Genomic DNA, 27,648 nt, shown 5'->3' with positions numbered 1-27,648 from the left:
GTTTGCTATTAAAATAGCTGCATTATGTACCTCTGCCTTAATCATAATATAGTATCATGAAATGCATCATTCATGTTGCTAGAAAGATTATGGCCAACCGCTTAGCTTGCAGAATGTTACTCGGTGCTGAAAGATCAAAATCAAATTTCTGCCTATTGAAAACTGACTGGTTCACAGATGAAGGGATGCTTTTCTGAAAGCAATAGTTTCACCTCTTCTATCTACATAGATCCCAAACCAACAAAACGCCCAAATAAAGGGTATAGAAGTTCTTATTTAGCAGTCAAAGGCTTCCTGAAGTAGTACTCTGGCAAGGTCCACTGCAGCTTCTGCAAAGATGCTTAAGAGGCCAGGGGGAGATATATTAACAAGTGCCCTCACTCTCTAGATCTAATTAACTTTGGGGTTCTCTAATCTTCCTTTTGGGCCACATATTTACTGAAGTCATAGCTAATTTATATTTGGCTTCCCTCTCTCTCTTACCTGAGCCTTCTGTCTCCAAACTGTCAGTCTGTGAAACTCTGGGTCTGTGGGAATACACTTTGTGTGGCCCCTCCTTGTACACCAAGCCAGTGCCACTGCTGAAGTAGGAGTCCTGTGTGAGCATGGGAAGGAATGGGAAGGAGTTGGTGACAGATAGCAGAATGGGAATGTCTTTGAATGGTTGGTGTGATCCCAGTGTGTGGGGCACAAAGGGGGGAAATGCAGATACAGGAGATTTTGCTATCTGGTTGCTATTTGTGTGGAGAAACAGCTTTATTCCAGGTCTTTTCTCAGCTGCATCCATCAAACAAAGCCCCTGCTGGCAATTTCCCAAGCTGTTACTTACCTTCTCCGTTGACATGTTAGGTCAGATGTGCTTGGGAATGTCTTGGGGTCTTCCCAGGAGTTCACTAGATCTACATGTTTATTGTAAGCAGTGTCTTTATACCTAGAAAAGGTTGGGCACTTCAGTATTTGAAACAGGAGGAAAGGAGAACTGAATTGTCAAAGGGAAGGAGTGAGGGAAAGTACTTACCAAGCCACTGACAGAGTGGGCACTTTTTAGTGTCACGCTGCCTTTCTATAGGACTTGGAACTAATAGATCCTTCTTACTGGAACTGGTTTTGGGGCCTTTATGCTATTTGAGGGCAGTAAAACTCTCTGTTTTACGAAGAAAAAGCACGTATATTTTTCAAAAAGGCCTGTAGTCTAATATGCTGAGTGTACCTTGGCAGTAGGCAAAGCTGGCTGAAAATAAGGTGCAAGCAACCTACAGAGAAAGGATATGGAATAACCTGAAGATACCAGTAGATAATTAGTGTGTTTTAAGATTTAATATCCATTTGCAATTCCTTTTCTTCAGAGAATCTGTTACTGTGAACCTGCTTACGTCAACAGTAGACTTCAATAAATTAAACTAAATCAGCAACAAGTGAAAATGGCAGCCCCTCTGTCAGCCAGGGTGTGCAGGCCTACTCACAGCCTCTTCAGCTTAGGGCAGTTTGTTTCTCCACTCAGACAGATGTTGTGCTTGCAACCCTAAACTTCCAAGGAATTAAAACTTACATTCTGTAGTGTAAGGAAAAGTTACAGAAAATAGAATTATGTAAAGGTCCTTTACTAGTAGCATCAGTCTTCTCTATCCACTTCTTTTTGTTTTCCTATGCTAACCTAAATGCTGATACATGTTTAGTGATGGCTGATAGAATAGAGAACATCTGATGATAGCAAAGATCACATAAGAAAAGAGCTACAATTCTCCATTTGAAATAATTATTTCTATCAAAGGTGCAGAGAGAATTTATTTACAGAAGCCATTGCAAGGATGGGAAGCCACATAGCTGGAGTTGGGTGAGGCCGGGAGTAGAAGTAGATTGTAGCTGAGAAGTTGCAGGAGGCTTAAACCTTCCGTTCTTTCCAGATTTTGCCAAAACAGAGCCCAAATTGTTTTCCTTTGATTTGTAAAGCACTCTGGTTGTGTGCTGATGACTAAGGTAACGGATACCTAATGGAGTGGGTTCACTTCACCTCACTTAGAACTTGGGAATGAACAACCCACCAGAAAGCCGAATATTGATGCTGTCAGCAGCTCAGTAACTGGTTTCTTCTTTCATCTCCAGACAGTCACTGCTTGGATTCTATTATTCATTCGAGGAGGGAAAGGATTACTAATGCACTGTTCTTTAATTTTTTTCCTGTGTATTTGTGTGAGAGAGAGAGAACAGGAGAGCAATAATGCAATAAATACATTGGCTAAGAGAAAACATTTGCAAGAGATCCTTGCCCGTTTTTTTTAATCTTATCATGAAGAATGTGAGCTGTGATAAATTGTTCTGCTAATCAAACAGCACTGAAAGGTTAGGTCATTGGAAGTCTTTAGTCATTTTGTGCTTTTCAAGAGTGAATTTGTTAAAATTATGCTGAATACCCACTTAAAGCCTCGGCTGAAAACCCTACCTGTGTTTTATAACTCTGCACTGTCAGAACTCATAATAAGTCAAACATTTTTTCAGAGGTACTCATAAGGGAGAAAAAACCCTGTAAATTTAAGAGTAATTTCAGATTGTAAATGAAAAAGAGAGGCACGACTGTTCATTTGCACCAATCATGCCTTCCTTTCATCTGCTCTGATTAGGCCTGGTGCGGTTTCATCAAACTACTCCATCACTGAGCTGTCACTCCAGTCGTCTGTTGATTGAAAACAATCAGGGCTCTGATGGCACAATTATTCTGACCCTTTAACTAGAGGCTGCTGTGATAATGAAAGGTTGATTATGATAGTTTGTGCCTCTTTCAGTTTGCCAAGAAGGTTAATTTGGGCATCAGACGGATGTTTAATGGGCGCTTGCTGGCTACACTGAGGTAAATGAGAACGTGCAGTCTTCGATATTGCACGGATATAGTTTGGCTGTCAATCATTGTCATTTTGAGTTTGTGCCTCGCACTCTGGAAATCACATTTTATTTTTTCCTTGGGATTTAATTTATTCTGTGCCCTGAGGAAGTTCTTTCACTCTGTGACCTTCACAGTCACTTTCTCTGTCTTTTTTCCCTTCCCTCAAATGGAGCCCAAAGGCATAATGTATCTAGAGGAATATTTTTGTTTCATTTTTCACATTAAAAAAGAGGAAAATTTAAAATCCCTGTTTATCAACTCACCCTGAACAGAGTAAATGTTTTACTTCTGATTGTAAAATCAGAATGTGCAAATGAAGGCTTACCTGCTTGCTAATGCAGTGGCACACAAGACGCTGCTTACATATACACCCATTTGTAAAACTGACAAACAGGTAATTTTAAAATGTCTCTGTGTAGGGAGAGTGGGGGATGGCACAGCATTATTTTCTGACCTCGCACATATGCTTTAGCTTGGTACAAGGCAAATACAGTCATCGTCACTGTACTACAACTTTATGGAAAGTCTCTCTTTGGGGTTTGGGGCAAAAGACATTTAACTGCAGATTCAGAGATTATTAACATTTATTGTGTTCAGATTGAGAGAATGCTGTGCATAATTTTTTAGTTGTTTGGCTCAAGGTGCAGAAGAAATGCAAATACCTAATAATTGTGATTGTTCTACATGCAGTTCATTACAGTCTTATTTTTATGCACATTTTTAATTCCCCCCCCCCACCCCCCAAAAAAAAGATTTCTATCTTTAAAGTTCTGTGGTACAGATTAAGTCACTTATTTTAATGCAGCTGTCAAATATAAAGTAGTACTTAACTGATGCAATTGTAGAAGATAGTCTGGACACTGTGCCACATGCTTACTTATTAACTTCCATACCTACTTCCTAAAATTTTCATGAGCAGCTCTGGCCTTGAAAATTTGTCTTTTTTTTCCAGAAGGAATTCTTCACGCATTTTCTTTTCTTTTTCTTTTTTTTTTTCCTAAAAAAAAAAAAAGGTGATAGGGTCCAATTTAGTCCAGTTCACTTACGTAAAATGCTTAAATTGGTATCCTAATTCACATCTCCTCCTCTAGAGTCTCTGGAGAGAAAGAAGTACTCAGACCCTTTAGAGATCCAAATTCAAGCCCTTTGGAAATCCCTTTTCATTTTAAAAGTGGAAGGCACTCCATGGGCTTCAATGGACTTTGTTTCAGAGCTTTAGTAAATATCTTGGTTTACACACGTAGGTTCTGATACTGTGCATCAGATTTGAAGAGGCAGGGTAGTGCTGATGATGTTTGATTAAATAAGACAGTGATTTTAAGGCAAGAGGTTCTAGTCTGGAAAATCTGAGACTCGCTGAATTACATAAACTCCAAGGAGGGGCCAAATCAGACGTGCAAATTTGTAGTCAAAATCCACATTTGCATTGCAACAGAAAATGTGGCAATACAGTTTAAACTGAAAGCAAATGTTGAACTATTCAACTCCAAGTTTTGCTTTTTGAAGTTCTCTAGGTCCCTTAAAGTGATTTTCATAGTAGCTGTGTTACCTTCATGACTTTTTTGCCTTATTTATCAATAGGAGCAGATCTACAGAACTTTCCAAAATATTTAAGACACTAATTTGATTTTTTTTTTTTCTTATGTTTAAACTACGAAGTACAGAAAGACTGTTTTGGGTGAGATTTGGGTTGAAAGAAGAGATTTAAGGGGAAAGGACCTGGTTGTTTGTTTTCCTTCCCCTGGTATACCATCAGATTATCATGCAGAAATCTGATAATTTGTGTTGAATATATCAGATTTCAGTCTAGGAGAAAACTTTCTTATCACTTCTGTTTCCATATTTAAAATAATGCTTTCTCCTAAAAGAGAATATTCACTCTGTTATTTTAATTGAAAATTCCACTTGTTTCAATGAGAAAGTGTGAATTCATTGTTTTTGAAAGCTTTTTTTAATGTTCCCTTTCATTTGTTATTGCTAAAAGAAATACTTAATTTTTCCACTGCTGTCCCTTGTTTGCTCCATGTCAATTATTAGAGACCTTCGATGGTAAGAACAAGCCTAATTCCTTTGAAATTTGTGGGGCTCTGGCATGAGTGTGTCGACTAAAGATCAGGCCAAAATGACATTATTGGAGTTCCCGTGGCCCCTGCCTCTTGTGGAGTCCAGGATCAGAGCAATATTTTCTTTGTCAGAGCACTGTAGACATAAACCTTCCATGACACTAAGTTTGTGACTTAAAGTTGTTTACAAATGAACCTGGCTCTAAGGAGTATGTCAAGCTTTTGCATTGATAAGGTAGCTTGTCTTTTCTGCTTTCCTCCGATGCCAAGTGAAGGTCTAGCGTGTTTACCAGCAGCGTGACGTGAGAACGATTCTTGGGGGACACTGAACAGGCAAGGCGAAGATGCATCAGGGTCTGTTGCTTACAAGTTGGTAACCCAGAAAAACAGGTAACTCTTTATTGCAGGCCTACCGCAGGGCTACCTTCAACAGGAATGAAACCTCTAGCTCTGCTTTGACTTCCACTGCCTCTGTGGCTTTTCCAGATGTGGTATATATACTGTTAATAGCAGGGAGGGAAGAACCATGCTCTTATGCTATGTGAATTAGACTGCTGAAGCACTGTGTTGGAAGCAGAAGCAAACGTTGTAACTACAACAAAATCAAAGTCAGATACACAAGTACATTTAGATGTACGCTTTAACCATGCCACAGTATATTTTCCATCTATTCTCTGATGCTTTCAGTGTGTGTGAAAATCATGTCCTTTTAAGGTTTTGTCATTTACTTAGTTTAGAAGATGAATATGGCAAAATAAATTATTTATTAAAGTTGATACAAGTACTGGGCTCATACTCACACATTAGAATTAATAAGAAAAGAAACTTTTAACAGTTTAATTAGCATTTGCTTATATGGTACTAAGAGTAGGAGTCCTTCCTTATTTTGTAAATTAATAATAGTGATAAAAATATTTTTAAGCTCAAAATTGTGGAGATTCTCTTTGGTTTTACTTGTTTGTGTTTTAAACACAGTTGTACTTTCAGGTGTTATTGGAATTTCCTTAGAGAAGTCTTAATGTGTCCTTGCAGTGAAAAGAAGTGTACAATGGCTTTATCTTGCCCATGCTGACTGCAGTGGCTAATATCTGCTGCCAGAGAGGCACTTTGATTAGTGTGTATGTGACATAAATTTTGGAGTCCCTGTGCAGGCACCAGTCTCAGTCTGGATTAAACAGAGTAAACTGAGACTGAGTAAAGGCAGGGGAATTTGCCTTGAGTAAATATACAGATATTTGCTAGTATGTTGTATACGAGTTTGCACTTCTATGATATATTCATGAGAGATATTTTTGTCTTGTTAACACTAAAGGAAGTATAGAACTGTCTTGCAGTTCATCAGTGACTGTTTTTACTACATGCAAAAAACTTGTTTGGTACTCGATTTTCTTTTGATCTTTGCCCTCTCCTACCTCCCAGTAACTGCCAAGTCATCCACTGACTGGAGATTCAATTCACCTCAATGGTAGCTCAGGTTTTTTCCATACCACATTCTGATAGAGAGCACTTTAACAATCTGCATTGCACACAAAGTGTGAAAGTCTTGAGACTCAGTTTGTGAGCGCCCCTAAAACCATATGACCTGCTCCATAGCTCTGTGTCATGGTTTAGGTGATAGTCATGCATTCTATGGAATATACACATAAATGCATACATTTTTGGCTTTAATATTTAGTAACTATTTTGAAGGACTGTTCCAACATGAATTTATGGCATTCAAAGTCAAGTAATAGTAATTGGTATCATAGCAAGACAAGGAGATATAAACAACACAACTTTTAACTCATACCACTTTTTTTCTGCCTCCGAGAATCAAAGATCAGGTGTAAGTCACATAAGATACTGTAGTCAAGTTGTGTTCAGTGGTAGTGGGAGGGCAGCTGGCCAGTGTCCAGTGATTCCAGTGGGAATCATGCATCATAATTCCCAGATCTCAGTTGCTCCCTTAAGGGCAACTTCAATGCCAGCAAAGCCTCTCTGTCCAGTATCAACTACCTACAGCCCATACAAGTGATAAGATGATGTGTAGGCTTCTTAGCCCTGCCTTCTAAATTTGTATAGTAAAATGCAGTACTCTACAACAAACTGACCTCACACTTGGAGTCTGGTAAGAGTCAGAAGCTGCCTGTACAAAAGACATTGCCTGGGTTTCACTTTACTCCTCCTACTACTGTTGAAGTTGCTCATTAGAAGGGAAGGGTGGAAGTAGTATAGACCAAAGACATCTTAGATGATGTGTTTAGAGGATTCCAAGGAGGTTGCAATAATTGAATTTGGAAAGATTCAAAGGTTTTCTTGCATAAAAAGAAAGAAGCAGGACAGATGGCTGGGGATGAAATAGGGCAGGAGAAGATGGAGAAAGTTTTGCATCAGGACTGGGAATAGATCACACATCTCCAGCCAGTGCCAGCACTATCTTTATTCCACTCTGCACCATTGCTGTGGTGTTATAGAAATTTCATGGTTTTAGAGAAATACTATGCATTGTCAATTCCAGTGAAACTTTCTTTTTTAACAACAGCTCCACAAATGTTTTCAATACAGACCAAACTCAGCATGAACCAAGTTGCTTTTGCCAAACTTCATGCAGCAGAGAATGTGTCTTGTAATGGAGATGTCCATCTCTTCTGCTGAAACTCTTCACACATCCCCATATGCAAAATAAATGCAGATAGTGTGTCTGTGAAAGATATGAAGGTAGTGTTGTTTGTGTGTTTATACAGTATTTATTGAGGGAGGAGGAGGAAGAGGAGGAGTGAAGTTCTAAGATACTAACAGACATTACCTTAAAAGCCTTGAAATTACCAAAACCTGATTGCAGCAATGTGTGTCTTTTAATGTGTGTCTGTAATCTTTGTCATATATAGTACAGGTGACACCTGTACTATGATGTTCTAGGTATGAGTGATGACATGGACTGTAAGTGAAAGAAACACTGATCTGTTGGACTAGAGTGATGACAGATAAAGTACTCACTTTTTGTAAATTCTTCTTCAATATAGCAACCCACGTATCAGTCACTATGAATTCAATTGGTGTCTTCATCATGATGAAGACGATTAGACATGTATATTTGGTAGGTTTTAGAACATGTGATTATAATCCTCAATGATTTCAAGTCCATAAGCACTTTTAAATGTATTTAATTAACTCTTTGTTTACCAGCGTGTATAAATAAGTATAGCTTAATGCATACTGAAACACAATACTTCATATAACTTGCTGAACCTGCTGTTGCAATTTTTGATGCTCTTCGTTGATTCTTTGTTTTGCAGGGGTTGAATAGCACAGAGAAGAAAAAAGCGTTCCAAATTCATCTTAATTAAACAGTGTTTGTAGTTTGTCATGATCCTTCTCTTACAGAATACAGGAGAAGCAATAGGTTTGATACACTGTGAGTGTAAAAAAGCCCTGAGCAAGACAAAAGCCTTGTCAAGCTGTTTCATGTGACGTTCTTATGAGCAATGCAGGGCAATAAGTTTTAGACAAAACTGTTGTTAATGTGTAGCAAGAAACTTCTGCTCCATCTTTGTCAGGATGAAGGATGTATCAGAGAGAGGAGCCTGTCCTCATCCAAAATTATTCAATATTTTGTTATTGTCTTGGATGATAGAATTCTATGGGTTTTATATTTTCAGACCGTCAGAAAGTGGAATGATACTCAAGCACTTTCAAAATAAAATTAGAATTCAGAATGATCTTGACAGTTTGAGGCAGTGGTGTAAAGTAAATGGTAGACAGCTCGGTAATAACAGAAGCACTGCACTTTGTGGAAGTTCTGCAGGAAAAAATGTGGCACGAGTAGATGTAAGCTTAAACATGAATCAGCAGTATGATAGTGCATTGACAAAGTAAGTCTCAAATAGTAGTGATGTACAAACAGGAGTGGTATCGCTAGTTGTGATCAAAGAGATCCTTCTAATCTATTTTCCACTACTATAGCCTTAAGAGGAAGATTCTACCCAATTTTGAGCAACAAATATCAAGGAAGAGGGGGCATTTTCTTTCAGCAAGAGAGAGCTATGAGCCGAGCAACAGAAGTTCAGGGGCTTATGAAATGTAACCTGAGAGAGAGTGAATAAATGAGACTTTTTCATTCAGAGAAAGGGCAACTGCAGCAGGCATCTTCAAATACATCAGAGGTGGAGGAGAAATGGAAGGCAACAAACTGTTTTTCATCTTGTATGGACAGAATGCAGCAATCATCAAATTCAAAGGAGATTCGAAGAGGGACTAGGGTTTCCTGTGCTCTGGAGTATAAACCCAAAGGTGCAGTGGAAAATTGGACAAAAAGTTGTAAGGTTTGGTGCTCCTGCATAGGTTAGATATCCAAGAGGACAACCAAGAATGCACATAGATTTCCTGAGGAGGTTAAGGGATCTTCATCAATAGAGATTTTCAAGAATAATTTATACATTTCTTGAAATGGTTTGGAGATAGATCCCTTCCTGGTCTCCTCATAAACTTGGCTGGATTCGATGTGCTTTATGTGATTTAAAAAATGTGTTTATTTTTGGCTGTTGGTACCAGTTACAATTGCTGATTGGTTTCAGACTCTTCTTCTCCTCTTCCTCTCCCTTCCAGTCCCAAGCAAGCAGAACTCCTTCTCTGCTTCTCTCTTCTCTAATTCCTAGTCCTTTTAAACATCACCCCATTTTATGATTAAAATAAATGGAAATGTAAGAAAATAGAGGGATTCAGTATTATTTGTTATATTCCTTCAATATTTTGTCATAAATGGAATGCAAGATGGAACAGAAAAAAAGCCTTTTCTTTCTAATCATCTAACCATAATTTTACTTATTTTCTTTCTGGTGTGCCTGTGGTCTTCAATGATTACATAGTCTCTATATTTATAATAGTGCTTCAGCAGCTTGATTCCTGGATGTTGTGGTTTCCTAAAGCATCTATAACAGTTTGCACAGCAGGAGTATTGCATAGCAGTATTACAGTCTGTTATTAATACTGTGAAAATTTGTAATTTGGGGAGGGAATAATAAAAGACAATGCTTTTATATATATAATAGATGGAGTTTTAAAGTGTACCTTTTATGTTGATTCGTGCATTCACAAATACTTCTTGTACTGATTGATATTGCTTCTAAGGCAAGTATACAGTTGTTCTTAGAATGCAAAAACAGCTTTCAAAAGACCAAATTTTGTTAGAATGGTGTACAGATAATCGTTTTTGTGTGTGTGTGTTTTATTTTTCCCTTCCTTCCCCCCACCCTTTTAGCTAGCTGTGAGGTGGCTGGAACACAACTGTCGTTACCAGTACATGGATGAACTTCTCCAGTATGTCCGCTTTGGCCTTATGGATGTGGATACATTGCATACTGTAGCTCTTTCTCATCCTCTTGTCCAAGCTAGTGAAACTGCAACTGCACTCGTTAACGAGGCCTTGGCTTACCACCAGAGCGTCTATGCACAGCCAGTTTGGCAAACCAAAAGGACAAGACCTCGCTTCCAGTCAGACACTCTTTACATTATCGGTGGGAAAAAACGTGAAATCTGTAAAGTGAAGGAACTGCGATACTTCAATCCAGTAGATCAAGAGAACGTTCACATGGCAGGGATTGCAAACTGGAGTGAGCTGGCACCTATGCCCATAGGGAGAAGCCACCACTGTGTTGCTGTGATGGGAGACTTTCTTTTTGTAGCTGGAGGAGAGGCAGAGCACTCCACGGGGCGCAGTTGTGCCGTGAGAACTGCCTGTCGATACGACCCCCGCACTAATTCGTGGGCTGAGATAGCTCCAATGAAGAACTGTCGGGAGCACTTTGTACTCGGAGCAGTGGACGAGTACCTTTATGCAGTAGGGGGCAGAAATGAATTGCGACAAGTTTTACCTACCGTGGAACGTTATTGCCCCAAGAAGAATAAGTGGACCTTTGTACAGTCCTTTGACCGATCCCTTTCATGCCATGCAGGATATGTGGTGGATGGTCTTCTTTGGATATCAGGTAGAAAACGTTTCACACAATTTGAGGTACTAACAAAATACAAAATATTGTCTCCAGTGAAACTAATAGATCTATTTTAGTCTATAAGTCAGAATAACTTTTGTCTTAGGAGATTGGTATTTCAAAGAATTTAAGCTTGAATGCATATAATCATCAAGCCTGGTTAGAAGTGTAGAAGTATTACACACACATACAATATAATTTATGTCTACTAAATATCTTTGTATTTCTAAGTTACATATACCATATGTGCTACCTCCAATCACCATTCATAAATCACAATGAATGAAAATGATAACCTACTTTTTGACAAATGTAGGCTTGTAAATTCTGTGTGCTTGCTAAAAAGAACAACAAAAAAACAAAACCCAGTTTCTGTGGTGTGATCTAGTATCATGCATTTATTCCTGACAGTGAAATGGTGAATTAACTGCTCGTAGGCTTGTGTGGATCCAAGACCTGAAGGCAGGTGTATAAACTGCTCCCACTTAATGTAGCGTATGTTGGTACAGGCTAAGATGGCCTTTGCTGGGCATCCTGTACAGCTTTGTGCACAGGACTGCCTGGATGAAATTGTAACATTATGGCACAGACAGATGAAAGTAAAGGCTTTGTAATTTTAACATAGCATGTCATTTGCAACTCTATCTGATATACTTTTTATTTTATATGTGCACATTAATAGGAGTTGAGGACATTGTGTCATCAATCTTTGTATTGTTTTCTCTGGCATTAGTTTTTTTTGGAAAAAGGTCAATGCTGTCTACTTAAGATTTGAGAGACAGGAAAAAAATTCTTTTTAGTAAGGAATGTGTCATGGAAAGTTATAAAGTTGTAATATTTATCAAGGAAGTTAGTGAGTAAGTGAGTCTAACCCTTGAAGAAAATGTGCAGTGATTGCCATCTTCACTGTAGAAACCCTCTGGGGATTTTAATATGGTCTGGGATCCCTCTGGTGAAAAGATGGTATGTGAATGAAAGAAGAAATTAGCTGCTTAAGCCTTGACTCTGCCTGTCAGCGTGTGTCATTGAGGTTAGTGGAGCTCCTCGCAGATGTATCTTTCTGCCCATATGGATTAAGTGCCAAGTGAGAGTGGCTTCCCAGGCATTGGCGAGAAAGTAGCAGGTCTCTGTTTTTATACATATGCACTAAAATCATGAATAATGGCTTTGGAATTAAAGGCATCACAGAATGCACGGAGTCGCAAAGATCCCTGACAGGCACTTTGTGTTAACAGCTGACATCGAAGAAGTCTAGTAGAGTTCATGCTATCTGGTAGCCCTGGAGTGCGTGCACAGGGTACTTTGAGACCCAGGTGATGATACAGAAACACAAGTTCTGCTTTCAGTATACAGGTGGGTGCGTTCAGACCTTCCCTATTTTGACAGTGGAAAGAGATGAGATAAGAGCCTCTAAGGAGCAATTCAGAGCACCTTTCCACATGCTACTGTTGCTGTGTCTTGATTCCCCCACCACCATGGTTTACATTTGACAGTTATTAATGAGAAAGGAGCTTTTTATAAATTGTATTAAACAGATTTGTATAAAAACACTGAAAGAGCACTAGAGACACTCATCAGAGTGTGGTCCTTGTTCTAATACATGAAAAAAATATATTTTTTAATTTTAATTTTTCTTTAATGAAAAGGAGCAAGGAAGTATTTGATTGAGATTTTTGAAATCACATGTGGGGTTGGTTGCAGAATACATTTAATCTTTCCAGGTGTGCTGGGAAAGCAAAAATTGTACTTAGTTACATAAGCAAAATGCATGTATGTCTGTGTGTCTGCATTTATGTAATGAACCAGTGTGATACTGTGTTCAAGGATGTGCAACTGTAGAATCAGGGGAAGAAGTAAGTGGATGATCTGCTCACAACTGGGCAAAGCAACAAAAAATATTCAATCAATACTGTTCCATTTATATTTGAAAATACTACTAGCAAAGCTTCTGTTGTAAAACGGATGGCATATAACAGTCACTGTAAGGAGTAATATTTTGACAGTAGAATGAGCTAGACAGGACTGTTCTCTTATATTTCATATAGTTTTTGCCAGTTTGAGAAAATGCTCAGCAGTTTTGAGTTGCTAGATTCTGACAGTTTAATATGAGTTATGAGAGCAGGTCATGCAATACTTCGGTATGGTATTGATCTGAATTATGTACTAACAGATTGAAAAGTGGGTTATACTTATTGAAAGTAGTTATTTTAAAAATAAAGTAGGTGGAGACGCAATAACTGTAGCTAGCGTTCTATTATTAATTAATTGCTTAAGGCCAGAAACCAGCTCTTTCTACATGTACATTCAGGGATAAGGGAATAGTACAGAGATGTTTTACTGTTCCAAAATATCAGTAGTCATTGCTGAAAAAATACACTCTTCCACCATCAAATAAAAGGTGTTAGAATAAGAGTAATCAGTAATGCAGGAGAAAACCTAATTTTGAAGATGTGGCCTAAAATTAAATAATTAGAAAAGTGTTCTGAGCTCGAGACGCGTCTGAGCAGTATTCCTGCTCCTTTTTGTGGGTCGTCAGCAAGAGCTCTTTAAAGTCTATCTGATACAACCAACTGGCAAAATAACTGTGAGAATTTGTCCAGTTTCTTATAAGTGAATAAATTAAATAGTGATAATGTAAGTTTCTAGCCCCTGTATTTGTGGAGAGAATCGCCAAAGCATGACCTGCACCCTGACCGTTTACTTAGTGTACAGGCAGAGCGCGAGTGCCCCTGCCGCGGCCCGCTGTCTTCGAAAGGCTTTGCTGATCAAAAGCTGACTGGACTTGCGGGTTTGCTATTACTGTTGTTGGGATTCATTGTCAGCTTTATTTTGCTGCTCCTTTGGGACAAATATGAGAAGGAGTCAAAAGTAATAGAGCATAAAATCATGGCGAAGGAAGCCGGGAAGGGAAGTCTGATAAACAAGCACTGTACAAGGGCACGCGTACATTGAAAGTAGGAGACCGGTGGCCGGTGTTTCAGGTGACGGAGGGACCGCTAAGCTGCCACCACCCTTGGGGGGTTTTTACTTCTCAGAGGGTTCAGGGGTAGTTTTGCACTTTGGAAGTAGTCTTATCCTTTGGGCAGCAGAAGGCAGATGCAGCTCTCAAGTTTTCCAAGCTCCGTATATTCTGGAAGACAATTTTATATTTGTGCCATCATGTTTTAATTTTAAAAGGGGATGAGAATTCATTAAAAGAAGTTTTCTGTATTGACAGTACAGCATTGGGCAGATGGTTTTGAAATTTTATAAAAAGCTGAATTTTACAGGCCCCAGTTAACATCTGACACTGTGACCCATTTCACAAATGAACCGTGTACCACATGCTTGAGAAGAGAAGTATGCAAGTGAGTAGAGGCAAAGTACACGAAACCCTTTGGAGTTCAACATTACTAACAATCACTTCCTATAAATGCAGGGAAATGCTTGCCATAAGAGTGAGAACGTGAACTGTGCACGTTTCCCTTCACCCCCATACAGTGCCCCTTGCAGATCGGGACACCTACCTTTCTACGTGGGTTAGGCTTTCTCCTTTTATGTAGGTGCAGGGCATGCGGAGACAGTGGCGCGCAGAGAGGGTAGGGGAACCTCTACCAGGCAGTCCAGCTCTGTGCCATTTCTACATCTGCAGCTGGGGATCACAAGGCTTCCCTTCCATGTAAAGTGCTTAAGAGATTAGCACATGAAAAGTATTGTCTGAAGCAAACTATTATGCTGTTATTTCAGAGAGGTCTGAGTAGCATGACCTGAAGTGTGTCAGCTAAAAATCACATACACGTGAAAACTCAGCTTTGCTGGGGGTGAAACAGAGCAACTCTGCACAGTTGCTTCTTATTAAGTAGCTTTTTCTTCTTTAATTCTTTTTTTATTATTATTTGATCGTTGAGGTTTTTTTTCCCCTAATAGTGGCGATTTTGACCAATGAGATAATAGAGATCACGTATCTCAGAGAAATATTCATCACTTGCAAGTGATTACAGTGAAAAGTATTTCATTGCTGTAAAATTGTTGCTTGAAAAAGAGATCTGGAATAAATAGGAATGTGCAGTATCTAACAAAGTCAACTTTTGTGGTGCAACTGGCGTGGAAATTATCGTGAGCTTAACACATAGCTAGAAATTGTCCCTGTGACCCATTCTCAGTCCATATTTGGAAGAGCTTTTTTTTCATTATTACTATCAACTTTGAATAAGAAATGCAGGTCTCACACCACCTGTAAAGCACTGACATTATGGATCTGATGTCCTTGTTTCTTCTTAAATTGAATGTAAACATCAATTTTTTTATGATTTTCGTTTTTCATCTCGGACTGGTGCCCCTTTTGTTGGCAGTTAGATTGCAATTGGAGCTGCCGTTGCTTTTTTCCAGGGGATTTGTTACCTAGAGGAATATGCTCTAATTCACCTGTCCTCACTGCATCTGGGTTGACTGAAGGCAGTGGGTTGGCATGCTGAGGAACGATTATCTTATGTTTAGCACACAGACAGGAGAGAGAGGAGAGATTTCTATTTTAAAATAGCACTGAGTACCTAAGGGCGCATTTCCTGAGTTCTATATATTCCGTGTATTTGCTGGAAGGAATACACATGGGAGCTCTTTGCCAACATGTAGTTTTACACATCTCCCAGCAAACTCAGATTCATGTGCACAACCTAGCACTTGGGGACTTCGGAGAGAGTTGTGATATTTTCTCTGGGATTTGGATGGGATTAGATTTCTCAAGTCATATGTGGGTCTTACTAGGACACATTATAAATATGGATTACAAATTTCCAATTGGGAAAATTGTATTACAGCTGCTGCCTCTCACCCTTCTATTTTTGGAGCTGTCTTTATTGAAGGTCATTTTTAGTTCAGTTTGAGAACTGTTTGGGGATTTGACGTATGAGGGGTGGAGGTTGGGGGGGAATAAGATGGATCTCAGACCTTTCCAAGAATTTCTCCAGGTAGAAGGGCACTGTAGCAGCAGAAGTGAATTTTTGACTTTTGGAGGGCTCAGGTAGAAAGCAGGGCTTTATCTCTTGCTTTACACTTTAGTTGTCTGCACAGAGAGTAAGTGATCGTGCTTGTGGCAGCATAAAAACTTCAGTGAGCCCACAGGTTTGATGCTATTTGGACTCTCTCTGATGGTGTCCTCACTCCTGTAAGAACAGGAAAGACACAGGCTTGTCCTGAGGGCGCTCCTGGTCTCCCTGAAACTTGAGGACCTCCAGGCAAACTGCTTGTGTCAATGCATGATACAGTTGTTGCCCTTGGCTTATAACCTCCAGTCAGCACTGACAAACTGTAAATTTTGTTGGCATTTACCGAGAGATTTTTTTCTCTTAACTGATGGGATACTACCACATTAGCTGCTATTGCTTGACATCAAGTTTAATAACATGTATTTTATTTTTTAAGTACTTCTTAGCAAGTGCTGTTAGCATTACCTCTCCCCTTCTTTTCTTATAGAGAGCACTGTATAGAAGTTTAAGAAATCATCTCAGGATTATTCCATTTTTTCTTCTGAGTGGAAAGTATTTTTGATACCGTTTAAATTTTTATTTTTCCTTATCCTATTTGTTAAGAGACATATTACTCCTCTTTTGCCCTCTCCCAGCTGCCTGAAGTATTTTTAAAGGAGTAGTTCAAGAGGACATTACAGACTTGTTAAATATGAATTTTGGCAGAAATTTTTAAACTTTCGCTATAGCACTTCAAAGTTAGGAGGAACTTGAGTTTGAAAATTGATGCAGATATAAGATGGCATATTTAATGACAGATGTATCTATAGAAACCTGTTAAGATGCAGATTATCCCCCTGGGGAGGGGAGATCAAAACTGCCAATCTATAAAATATACTTGTTAGGGGAAGGCATGGAATCTATCTCTGCAAGCACTTTGATTGCAGGGGACAGTGTAGCAGCATGTGGCATCATAACCTAAGAGCAGACAAATCAGCTTGATGACTTTCAAAGCCAAGAATACTGCTGGAGGCAAGGGTACTCCAGTCTAGAAGAAATTAAAACATATAGAGACTGTTATTAATTCCAGATCTATTTTTGTGTAGTCAAATCTGTATGCAAATCCTTAGCATCTCATTTTGGCAGATTAATCTAAAAGTGAAGAGCGATATGTGAAGGGAATGTAATGATAAAACACCACAGATGAGCAATATTGCAGAGGAAGAAATGTAAGCTGTGTACTTGATATGAGGGGCTCTTTGTGAAGGGAGGAAAATAATTTTGCTTATTTGATTATTTCATTGTTTTACTAGGAAGCAGCTCCATTCTTTCTCTTCTTGCTTCCTGTCTCTCCCCCCAAAAATCAGGTGTTCTTTCTTAATGAGAATAACAGACACGGCATCGTGTTGCTAGTGTGTCTTCTGTACACATGTGTCTCCTCACATTCTGGAGGTAATCAACCAAATAACTATGATTTTTTATTTTTCAAAATACTCATCTGATGTCTCATTTTTAAACATTATTCTAGGAGTGAAAATAGCAGTGTGAAAGAAATGAAATTACAAAACAAATCAGAAAAAGGTTGTTTTGTATTTATAACTGATGACCACTAACACTGCGCAGCACTGTAGAGACAAATAACGTGTCGTGAGATTAGAAATGGGAACGATCATTTGCTTTCCAATGCGTTGTGTTGCACGTGTAATTTACAGGTGCTGTGGTGGACTGTGCGTGTGATAATGTGATGGAAACACTCTGGAAAGGCTACATATTGGATACAGTATTTTTTTAGCCTGTAAGCTTTTTTTGAACTGGAGGCTTCCGCTACCGTCCCCGTGTAGGGCCCCTAGTAATGGTTGGTGCTTGTAGCGAAGCATACGAATAACCACTGCTATTCCTCCCTGCTGCTGCAGAGAGAATAAATTGTCTTTAGTTTTTGCTATCCACTGATCAGATTTTCAGCCTCATATTGGCGTGATTGGAGGGTGCACCAGTTTAGCACCAATATTCAGTATTCAGCCCGATAGGAGCAGATCAGCAGTTGCAGCATTGGTGCTGAGTGCTCTGTATTTATGGTATCTACACTCCAGGGTTTTTACTTTGGTCCCCTGGACTGAATGTACCCAGCACTCAGCTGGTTCAAAGCTGTCCAAAAGACCAGTTCTTGGTTCACACCCTGGTTCCCCCATTAGGAGCTGGAACGTATCTGGTGCACTTCTGGAGTGGAGCTTTGGGTTTAGCTTCCTCCAGGAAGGGTCTGGGTCATGACCACCAATACCACTGCACAAACTGAAGTGATGCCTGAGAGATGGGAGACTCCCTTCAAAACCAGCTCCAAACAAAAGTGTTACACTGAGCGGTAGGTGGCAAAGGGAGGATTCCCTGGCACGGAGACATGTGAAGGCTGCTTGTGGGTAAAAGAAGGAAGAACTGATCACCAGCCAGCTGGTGACCATAGCACAGCCAGCAGGAATTCAAGCAGCTCTGCAGCTGCTCTCTCTGAAACAGAGGACATCCTTGCATAAGAGAAGCATGGAAGAGTATAATAACAGATTAAATTCTTTTCTTTCTCAGTAGATTTTGTCCATCTTTGACACAAGATGATAAAACTGTAATATAAAAAGCTAATTTGCCATTCTGGTTTTCACTGACGTGTGGCTACCAGAGTGCCTTAGCTGTGCCAATTGTGTCCAGACAATTGTTGTTGTTTCTGATCATTGTGGAGGAACCTCCCAGCAGAAGTCTACAGCTAAGCCAGGAGATGCTCCCTCGGTAATATAGGCCAACTACAGAATTTCTTTCACATACATACATGAATGCAGTTGCTCAAAGAGTTGCACTGTGTTTTCCAGCTGACTCTGGCATCTCTCATCAGTGCAGCTCTGCTCTGACCCCTTCCTTCTCTATGATGCAAAACCATCTCTTTCTCTTTTTCTAATTTGGGGGGGGGTGGTTGTTGCTATTTTATGTCACTAGATTTTTGACAAATGTGCTACTTACTTCCTCTTAAGCAGATTAAAAAGTGTAGTAAGTGTAGCTGGTAATATTCAGTGTAACAGTGTCAGCAAATGAATTCTAGGGTTGGTTATTTTGCTATACACGATCTGAGTCATGGTTTTGTTAATGTAAAAAAATGTAACCTGTGTAAACTTTTCCATAGGAGGAGTAACAAATACTGCACAGTATCAAAACAGGCTCATGGTCTATGATCCTAAGCAGGTGGGTGTCTGTGTTGTATGTGTTTTTCTCATTTGTTTTGCTTAAAACACGTCTATTTGCAAATACCTCAAATGATTTTGTAAGGTTAAAAACGATGCCCATTTGAATTGGTAGTATTTTACACTCACTTCCTACTGATACGTGTTTTTAATGGAGTAATGGAGACCCTGCTGTTTTCAGTATTCTGAAGCCTTTGGATGTTAGAAATATCTTAGATGAAATATAGAAAAGTGCTTTAAATTTCCTATATTTATCAGTGTTTATTTTGCTTGTTCATTTTTCTGTAATCCCTGGCAACAAAGCCTTGAGCAACATACAGTCAAAGTCAGTGTCACAAAAGTGCTTGTTTTCATTGGCATTTCTGCTTTGAAATTGCATAAAAGCTTCTATATATGTAGGGTTTTTGTTTCCTGCACACTTTCAGGACTATACTACCTGTCAGTGACTTATTCCACTGACTGCCAGGGTGCCTATCATTTCATTTCCCAAGCACCTGAAGTATCTCTGAGGGATTATTTCATACATTATGTATGTGTTTTCATTAGGTTAGCATGGCTCAGTAACCATTTCAGAGGATTAGGGCATGGTTATGCCCTCCTGCTTGCATTAGGAAATAAAAGTCCTAAGCTTGAAATCAGAGTTGCATAGTCACATTTATGCCCACCTGGAAGAGCGTAGACTTTTCTGATTGCAGGATAGGGGCTCTGAGGGCTTTATTTGGAACCACATTCTGCCAGCAGACATGTCTGTGTGGCTCCCGTTGACTTTATGAGGTAGATCACATACGGGTCCTGAAGCAGAAAGCAAGCAATGGCAAACCTGGCTCTTTGTTTTTCAGGAACAATTTTATGCGTCAAATATACCAACGCTGATTCTGTCCTAAATCCAAGCACATAGTAATTACAGTTAGCAATCTTATTTTGCTTTTGAGAGGGACTCTCTCCTTTAGATCCATCTCTCTTTTGTGGGTGTTTCCCTTTGATTCTTCCCTTGCTGACATAGCATTGAAAGTTGCACCCCAAAATACCAGCAGCAGGGCTCCTTCAGCGCCCAGCGCCGACGGCCAGAAGCCCAGCCTGACGGGTAAAGAGTTAAAGAGGAAGTGTGCGCTAGCATTCTTCAAATGAGGTCTGCTTCGTGTTTGCACACACATGCTCTTTTTAAAAATTCTGCTGGCATATTGTTTACGGTGGGTACTGGAAACCATCACATCTGCTTGCATCTTGCACAGAATCTCAATAACTCCATCATTCAGCGCTCGCGCTCGCTTCTGCGCGAGGCCTTTGTGGCGAGTCGATAATGCCTGCCATCTGCCACAGAGCACACAGCTACCTGCCAGCAAGCCGGCTGGGGTGACCTCTGCTTCCCCACCACTGATTAGTATTCACACGCCGGCTTATTAGGAGTGACCCCAGCAGGCCCCTCTGTTTCTTTGCCTTTGCAGTGCTTTGCGGCTCACCTGGCAGGCACTGCAGTGGAGGAAGCTAAAGATATAATCAGGGGATGCAGGCAGGCTTTGCAAAGCAGATGGTGTCTATAGTCTTGTGTTAAGAGACTGGACTGCTAATGCAAACATTAATGCCTAATATCCAGCTATTACACACTGAAATGTATAGCTATACGTTAGGGGGGTTAAAAGGCAGTATTATTAGGGGCTCTCGAGTTACCCCAAGTGATAGCAAACATAACACAAGGAATTTCCTCACAGACTTTAACTTCGTCCACTTAAGTATATTAATCTTTGTAAGTTGCTGGGTAGTCTGATTTGTTTAAGCATAGCAGGAGCAATGGCTTTCTTAAATTTAAAATGCTGTGTTTTAATCGCTCTGCTTCCTTGTTCCCTCTTCCTTTTCTTCAAAAAGTGGAACTCTGGAATGTTGTTAACCAGGGGGGAAGATATGCAAAGGGATATTGCTTTGTAGATGCCCAAAAATAAAGGGTTAGCATTAAACCAAATACATGAATCATTTGAAAAGATTCTTTAGGAAATGATTTTTCCCTGTTGCTTCGCTCCCCAAGGATAAGATCAAATAAGCTTCTGAATAACGAAAGGTAGAAGAATCTCTCTTCTCTCATAACACAGCTAGCTGGTCCAGATAATTTTAGTACTGTATACAAAGGAGACATTTAAAATTTTATTTTTGCTTGAAGCATAATACTCTTGCTTAAGGAGGATTTACTGCTGAATTATAAAGAAAAAATAAGCTTTGAAATCTGATGAGATAAACAGAAAAACAGAGAACTAGAAATACTAATAAATTAATAAATTTAAATGTGAGAACTATGAAATTAGTGTAGAAAGTCAAATATATCTAGTCAGTGCTATAACCAGCATGCATGTTTAGCATATGTTTAGCACAAGTATACACACTTGTGATTGCTAAGCACGATACCTGCTAATATTACTGTACCACTAGTATATGCATATCTCCAAGCACTGCTGAGACCAGTTTGGTCTTTTCATTTCCAGAATAAGTGGCTAAGCCGTAGCCCAATGTTACAGAGGAGAGTGTATCACTCCATGGCTGCTGTGCAAAGGAAACTGTATGTGTTGGGTGGGAATGACCTGGACTACAACAATGATCGGATCCTGGTTCGGCACATAGACTCCTACAACATAGACACTGACCAGTGGACACGCTGCAGCTTCAACCTGTTGACAGGCAAGTACTGTGTACAAAACCAGGAAACTCAACATTGTTATTACAGTAAAGCATCTCCCCCCCACCCCTGACACCTTTAGATGCCTACAGTATTTAAAACTCCATGACTTCACTGCAGCTGCCTCTGATTTAGGGGCTGTGATCTGTCAACAGACTGTTGAGTAACACCAATAGTAGCTTTGCAGCAGAGGATGCGTTTTTAGGACAGGACAGCATTAATGTTGGGGCTGTTCTCTTCTTCAGCAGATTTGGCACTGTCATAGTAACAGTTTTGTCTGCCAAAAAGTTTCAGTGCAGACTGTTATTGGAGTCCTAGAACTGAGGCTCCTGCACTTTTCATCCTCTTTCATTTGGCCTTGCATTCACTTCCAAGATCTACCACTGGAAAGGATATAAAAAATGTAGGAGCTTAACTAGAAGCCCAGCATGGCTGGAAACTTAGCTGAAATAGGTGCTCCATGTCGGAGGAATCGATGTCTGACAGATAAGACAGTCACGTTATCTCATTTTCCTCCCAGTAGGTTTAAAAGCTGCTCTAGTAGCAACTTTGTTTTTTAAGATACTACACTAGGCTGGCTGGCACTAATCTCTGGGGTGTGGAAAAGGATTGCTTGTTTTCTGAATCAGGTCATCAGAGAAACTTCATGTTCACTGAGGAGAGGAGCGTGGATTAAAAAGGAAGAGTTATATGCTATCAAACAAGTATTTTTTTTTTTTTTTTGCATTTCTTTTGCTCTTCATTTAATTGTTTCATTGTCTGGAGGGATTGACAGCCTTTGAGAGAGAAAGCTTCTGACTTGTGAATGGAGGAGCCCTAGTGCTACAGGCACCCTCATTCTGGAGCTGATCCTTCCTGCTGAATGCAGTGGGGTAATAGTCTGTTGTCACAGCTGACCTGGTGGGTTGTCCCTGCAACCTGCACCTTGAGAGTACCACAGCAGGCAGCAAATGCGCCTGTTGCACTGTGCGGTTCAAGGCTTCAAAACCATCCTTCAAAACTTCCGGATTTATTAAGGAGACTGCTGCTGTGGGAAAGAGCTTTACCCAGACACTCCTGCAGTTTTCACTATACGTGCACCTGTAGAAGGGTGTGTTGGAGAGGGGGGGCTGAGCAGGGCTGGGCAGGAGGTGAGGGAAGTTCGGCTGTCTTGGCTGACGTGTCTGTTTAAGTGTGCGCCTGTGATAGTAGCTGAGAGGCATGTGGGGAGCTTGCCTATCAGCTAGGAGATAGATGTGTTAAAAAACAGTGCCATCGAGAAGACAGCAGATGGTCCCCTGCACAGCCTTAGTTTATCCGTATCTGTGACCTGGCTCGTCTGTGGTATCTCTCTGGGCGGCCCCATACTGTGCTGCTGCAGATAGCGAAGAACAGCTCTTGCACTTCACCTTAATTGTTGCAGGTTCTGAATTCTGAAATACTCAAGTTGCAGCCAAATGTGTTTGCATTTGCATTCAGTGTTAAAAGGGTTAATTAAACATTGAAAGTGGTTTCTATTTCTATTTTCTTTTTTACTGTAGGTCAAAATGAGTCTGGAGTTGCTGTCCACAATGGTAGAATATATTTAGTTGGCGGCTATTCGATTTGGACAAATGAGCCTTTGGCGTGTATCCAGGTGTGTGATTTAGGTTTCTTTTAAAGTCTTTGCCAATAATTTTTCAAGGATATTTCTTGTGCAGAGGTTATTCAAAAATGAAAATGTGTGTGAAGTGGAGAGATTAAAGATGTTTCTTATGCAGTCGCTGAATCTTCAGAAACACACAGAGGAAACATTGTGGATATTAAAAAGATTTCCAGATCAGTCATCAGGTGTAATTTTTCTAAATAAGATCTTCTGGTAATATAGGACTGAGGAATCTCTCCTGTGAGAAGATTTGGGTAAAAGAATGGGTATATATTCTCAAGTTGCACAGTAAAGTTCAAAGGTAAAAAAGCTGCAGAAATGGATGGGGCCTGGGGCCTGGGACTCAGTTTTCAGCGTTTCGTGTGTTTGTGTTTTTCTCCAAGTTGTATTTCTGAAGAGCAGCCAGACTTAACGGATTGTCCTTTGACAAAGTTCAGTCAACCTACAATCTGCCCTAATGCTTACTGCTTCAGAGCTTGAAGGGAAGTTTTTTTGATCCCTGTTGTAGCTAATAGGTTGTCCAGTAAACTCTTCTGCTCTCATTTTGTATGATAGCAGCTGACCTGCAGCTCCGTAGCTTTCAGATATTCCCATACATGAATATGAATTTTTGTCTTTCTGCTTTTTTTTCTGAGTGAAGGAAATCTTCAGCACAGCCTTCCACTGGTGACCAGCTGGGCAGTTAGAGGCAGAACCTCTTTACACCTCACTCTACACTTCTGTTGATGATAGACAAAATTTTCATTAGCTTCCAAAAAAGGATTTTAGGATTTAACCTCCAAACTGTCCAACAAGGATACAAGTTAGGCTTAGCCTAATAAAGGAATGTATTAAATGCTGAGCTGCTGATCTAATAATGAGCACTGGTTAGCATGAGTTTGTAAACAATAGACCATGCAAGATAAACAGTTAAAACTATGTTCTTGTTATAGTATAATTGCATTTTTCTAAGTTGTTGGCTACAGTACCCAAAAGTTGTAACTAGAAAAATTCATTCAGACTGGCTTGGATGAAAACAGTAGCTAAAATACGTAATATAGTAATAATAAATTGCATAAATACCTAGTACAGTAATACATAGCACGGTATCAAGGTGGTAGATGGTATTCCACACACACTCACTTATAATCAGCAGGTACTTCACAGAATTGTTTCCCCTAGGTTTAAATACTGCTTAGTGACAAGTGATCCTGGGATCTTCTTTGAAAATGGACTTTTGTCCACATCCCCAAACTGTCTGTGAACTGGCAGCCTGCCCAAGACAGTCTCAGCATTAAAGGGAAGAGAAGTATAACAAGTGCTTTGGCAGAGCTGCATGTGCTGCCTCCTTCCCTTCTAGTTGTTGGCATTGTGCCTGGCTTTAACCAGTAAAACTAGCCCTTTTATCTTCAAATTCATCAAATTTGAATTTGCTCTCTCCTTTGGAAGAAAAAAGCACTTTTTTCCATATGTCTTCATTTACTTGAAGTCATTCATTTGGCCTTTCCAACTTCAGTGGAGCTCTCTTGCTCCTCTATATACCATGTTGACAAATGATTCATACTTTGTGGTAATGGTTTAGCATTTCTGTGCAGAGCACTCTACTTGCATGGTTGCACATTCTACTGCCAGGAAGCACGATCAGGTGTCAGTATCTGCTATTAAGTGGTGGCTAGGATAAGATTTGGGTGATAAGGACAGGAATAAATCACTAGATCTATAAATACAGTGTAAAAGTGATCTGAAACTGCCTTTCTGTTGGGATTAATAGTACATTTATGCAGTATGTGCCAGCAGTTTTGTTTCAGATTTTTTTGTGATCCTTGAAATATTTTTTACACTTTGACCTGCAGGTGCTGGATGTTAGCAAGGAAGGGAGAGAAGAGGTATTTTATGGGCCTACACTCCCTTTTGCTTCCAATGGAATAGCAGCATGCTTTCTTCCAGCTCCCTATTTCACATGCCCCAACCTTCAGACTCTGCAAGTGCCTCACCACAGGATTGGCACAATGTGACACAAGGCATGTGGACTTTGTAAAATCAAAAGTGGAGGGGGAAAAATCAAATTCCATATAGAAGAGTGTCTTTGGATCAACAAAAAGAATCAATCCATGTGGGCTGCCGCTTTACCTTCACACATCTGTCCTTAAAGTCAGATCACAATAGGCAAGAAGCAAACTACAAAAACTGTCTGCAGTTTCTCTCCTCTGCCTCAGATTAGAAGCATATACGCAGGACCATTTGGCATTTCTGCTGGTGACTACTTGCTACTTGTCTCCTAATGCACTCTGAACAGCATTGCGAACGCTCTCAGCTCCTCCCTGGGCTGCTGCTCTTTGGAGTCTGCACGTTCAGTAGTTCACCAGTGGCACTTTTTGAAGATGATAGAAAGCAGTGTTTATGTTGACAAAGATGATATAATACTATGGTAATTATGCAACTTACTTGATACCTTTGGCAAAAAGAATAACAAATGTGTTGACTACCAGTTCCAAACTCCATCATTTACGGTTTCTCATCTAATAATACTTCATTTGAAATTTAAATACTGCAAAGCAGATTAAAACAAAAACAAAAACAAAAAAAAAACAAACAAGCCCTGTAATATATGAGGAACACATCTAAAAATTATCTCAGCTGAATGACAAAGACTCTGAAGCTTTGTGGTTAGATCGAAGTCTGAACTGAATGTGTTTGAGAATCTAAAGATCATTCGGGATGTCATTTACCAAGGTCTACTATCAAATAAATGTTACCTTCTGTCATATGATCAATTCTGCCTGACAGCTGCAGTCTTTTAATGGTGGAGAACAGCCTCTTTACTGTATAATTAAAATGTGCCATTTACTTAATATTTTTAATATCCATTTTGCAAAGGGTCACCACATTTACAATTATCAACGAACAGTCTCATTTTGTCCAGCATATGGTCCCACAAATCATTGGTCTCTAGAGGCTAAACAGGTGTATAACAATGTCAATATTTATTTATTTATTCTTTCAGTTTATATAGTGAGTCTCCGTGCCATACTCCAGGCATATGTCAATGCAGAATAAAAACTCTTAACCTGTTATAGTTTGGCTTTGCTTGGCTACTGCAGCCCCTGTCTCTTATTTTCGTCACAAATTTACATATCTGAACAGCAACCTCAGTGTTTGTAAATATTAATGAAGTACATAATTAAATCTTTCTCTATTTATGATTTACAGGTACAGTGCACTTCTCTGCTTTACCTGCTGATCTGTTCCTTGCCCCTGTGGTATCTGAGCAGACTTAGGAAATTTCTACTGACACTCATGGAAATGCCACTTGCAGACTATGCCACAGTAATAGCCTGAGCTTGCTGGACAGGAACAGTTTTGACTTAGCCAGTGAGCAGTGTTTCTAGATCAAATGAATGTTTAAGGGTCTGTTTAGTGATCGAGGAGAACTTTTTTTTATCACTTCCTACCATTTGAGTCTTTGGCGTGGCAGTGTCCTCAGGGAATCTCACCTTTTTCAATAATTTTCAGGTTAGAAGGTGTTTTGCTGAATATTCTCGATAGCCCGTGGTTATATAGCACAGCGTCCCAGCTACCCAGGCTTCACCTGGCACGCTTACTTGAGTACTGTTTTCTCCTTCTGCACATAAAACAAATCTGTGTCTAGGCAGTACTTTTCTCTAACTGTACAGAGCACTACACAGGCTATTCATCACCAATCTTTTTAGTTTTAATTCCTTTGATCTCCTGGAAATCTGCATGCAAGGGCCATTTCTCCTCATGAGCCATTTACACTTGAGAAATCTGAGCGTTGCTCTGTGTGGGATGCGGGGCCCAGCCTGGGTACTTACGTGCGACTTGGAGGGACGCAAACACATCTGACATCGTGTTTTTGGAAGGAGGATGGTTAAATAATCAAGTTTAGAGTGCCTTGGGGCTTTGAGCCTCGTGTAGTAGGTACCACATCAGGTGAGTGATTAGCTTTGGCTCCACGTGTAGAAACTGTCGTTATACTTCCTATTTTGCGGTTGGTGGGAGATTTAATTTCTTAGCTTTTGTAAAGCACAGTGTGCTTCCAGACAAAAGTACAAAGTATATTTTGTATGTCTAAACTTAGTTTTGAGGCTTGCATTCCTAAGCCTCATAGCTTCCCACAGCTGTAGCTCTGAAATCATTTCAAAACCCTTCCTTCCGGAGGGCAAGGGATTACAGCGGATCCAACTGGCTGTTTACTAGCGTCGGCAAGCTGTGACAGAAGCCTGCGTTGGAGAAGTGGAGGGGGCAGCTTCCTTATGCAAAGCACCATGTGCCTTTTAGTTCAAGGACTGAAAAG

The 27,648-nt window shown here is 39.9% G+C and overlaps 1 protein-coding gene across 9 annotated transcripts in view; it reads left to right on the top strand.

Moving 5' to 3' along the window:
* KLHL32 (kelch like family member 32) overlaps window positions 1-26,405 on the top strand; it is a 126,696-nt gene extending 100,291 nt beyond the window's left edge. For 3 of the 9 annotated variants that reach the window (XM_062571005.1, XM_062571007.1, XM_062571009.1), the window contains 5 exons: window positions 10,178-10,904; window positions 19,011-19,069; window positions 21,540-21,732; window positions 23,251-23,345; window positions 25,187-26,405. In XM_062571005.1, coding sequence (XP_062426989.1) covers window positions 10,178-10,904; window positions 19,011-19,069; window positions 21,540-21,732; window positions 23,251-23,345; window positions 25,187-25,348 — 1,236 coding nt within the window. In that variant the 3' untranslated portion in view covers window positions 25,349-26,405. The other 6 variants (XM_062571006.1, XM_062571014.1, XM_062571012.1 and 3 more) reach the window with 6 other exon arrangements.
* The last annotated feature ends 1,243 nt before the right edge of the window (window positions 26,406-27,648 follow it).

The sequence above is a fragment of the Rhea pennata genome, chromosome 3, assembly GCF_028389875.1.
Source record: "Rhea pennata isolate bPtePen1 chromosome 3, bPtePen1.pri, whole genome shotgun sequence".
NCBI lineage: Eukaryota > Metazoa > Chordata > Aves > Rheiformes > Rheidae > Rhea > Rhea pennata.
Note: the sequence above shows the minus strand (reverse complement) of the source record. Positions and strands in the feature narration are given on the sequence as shown.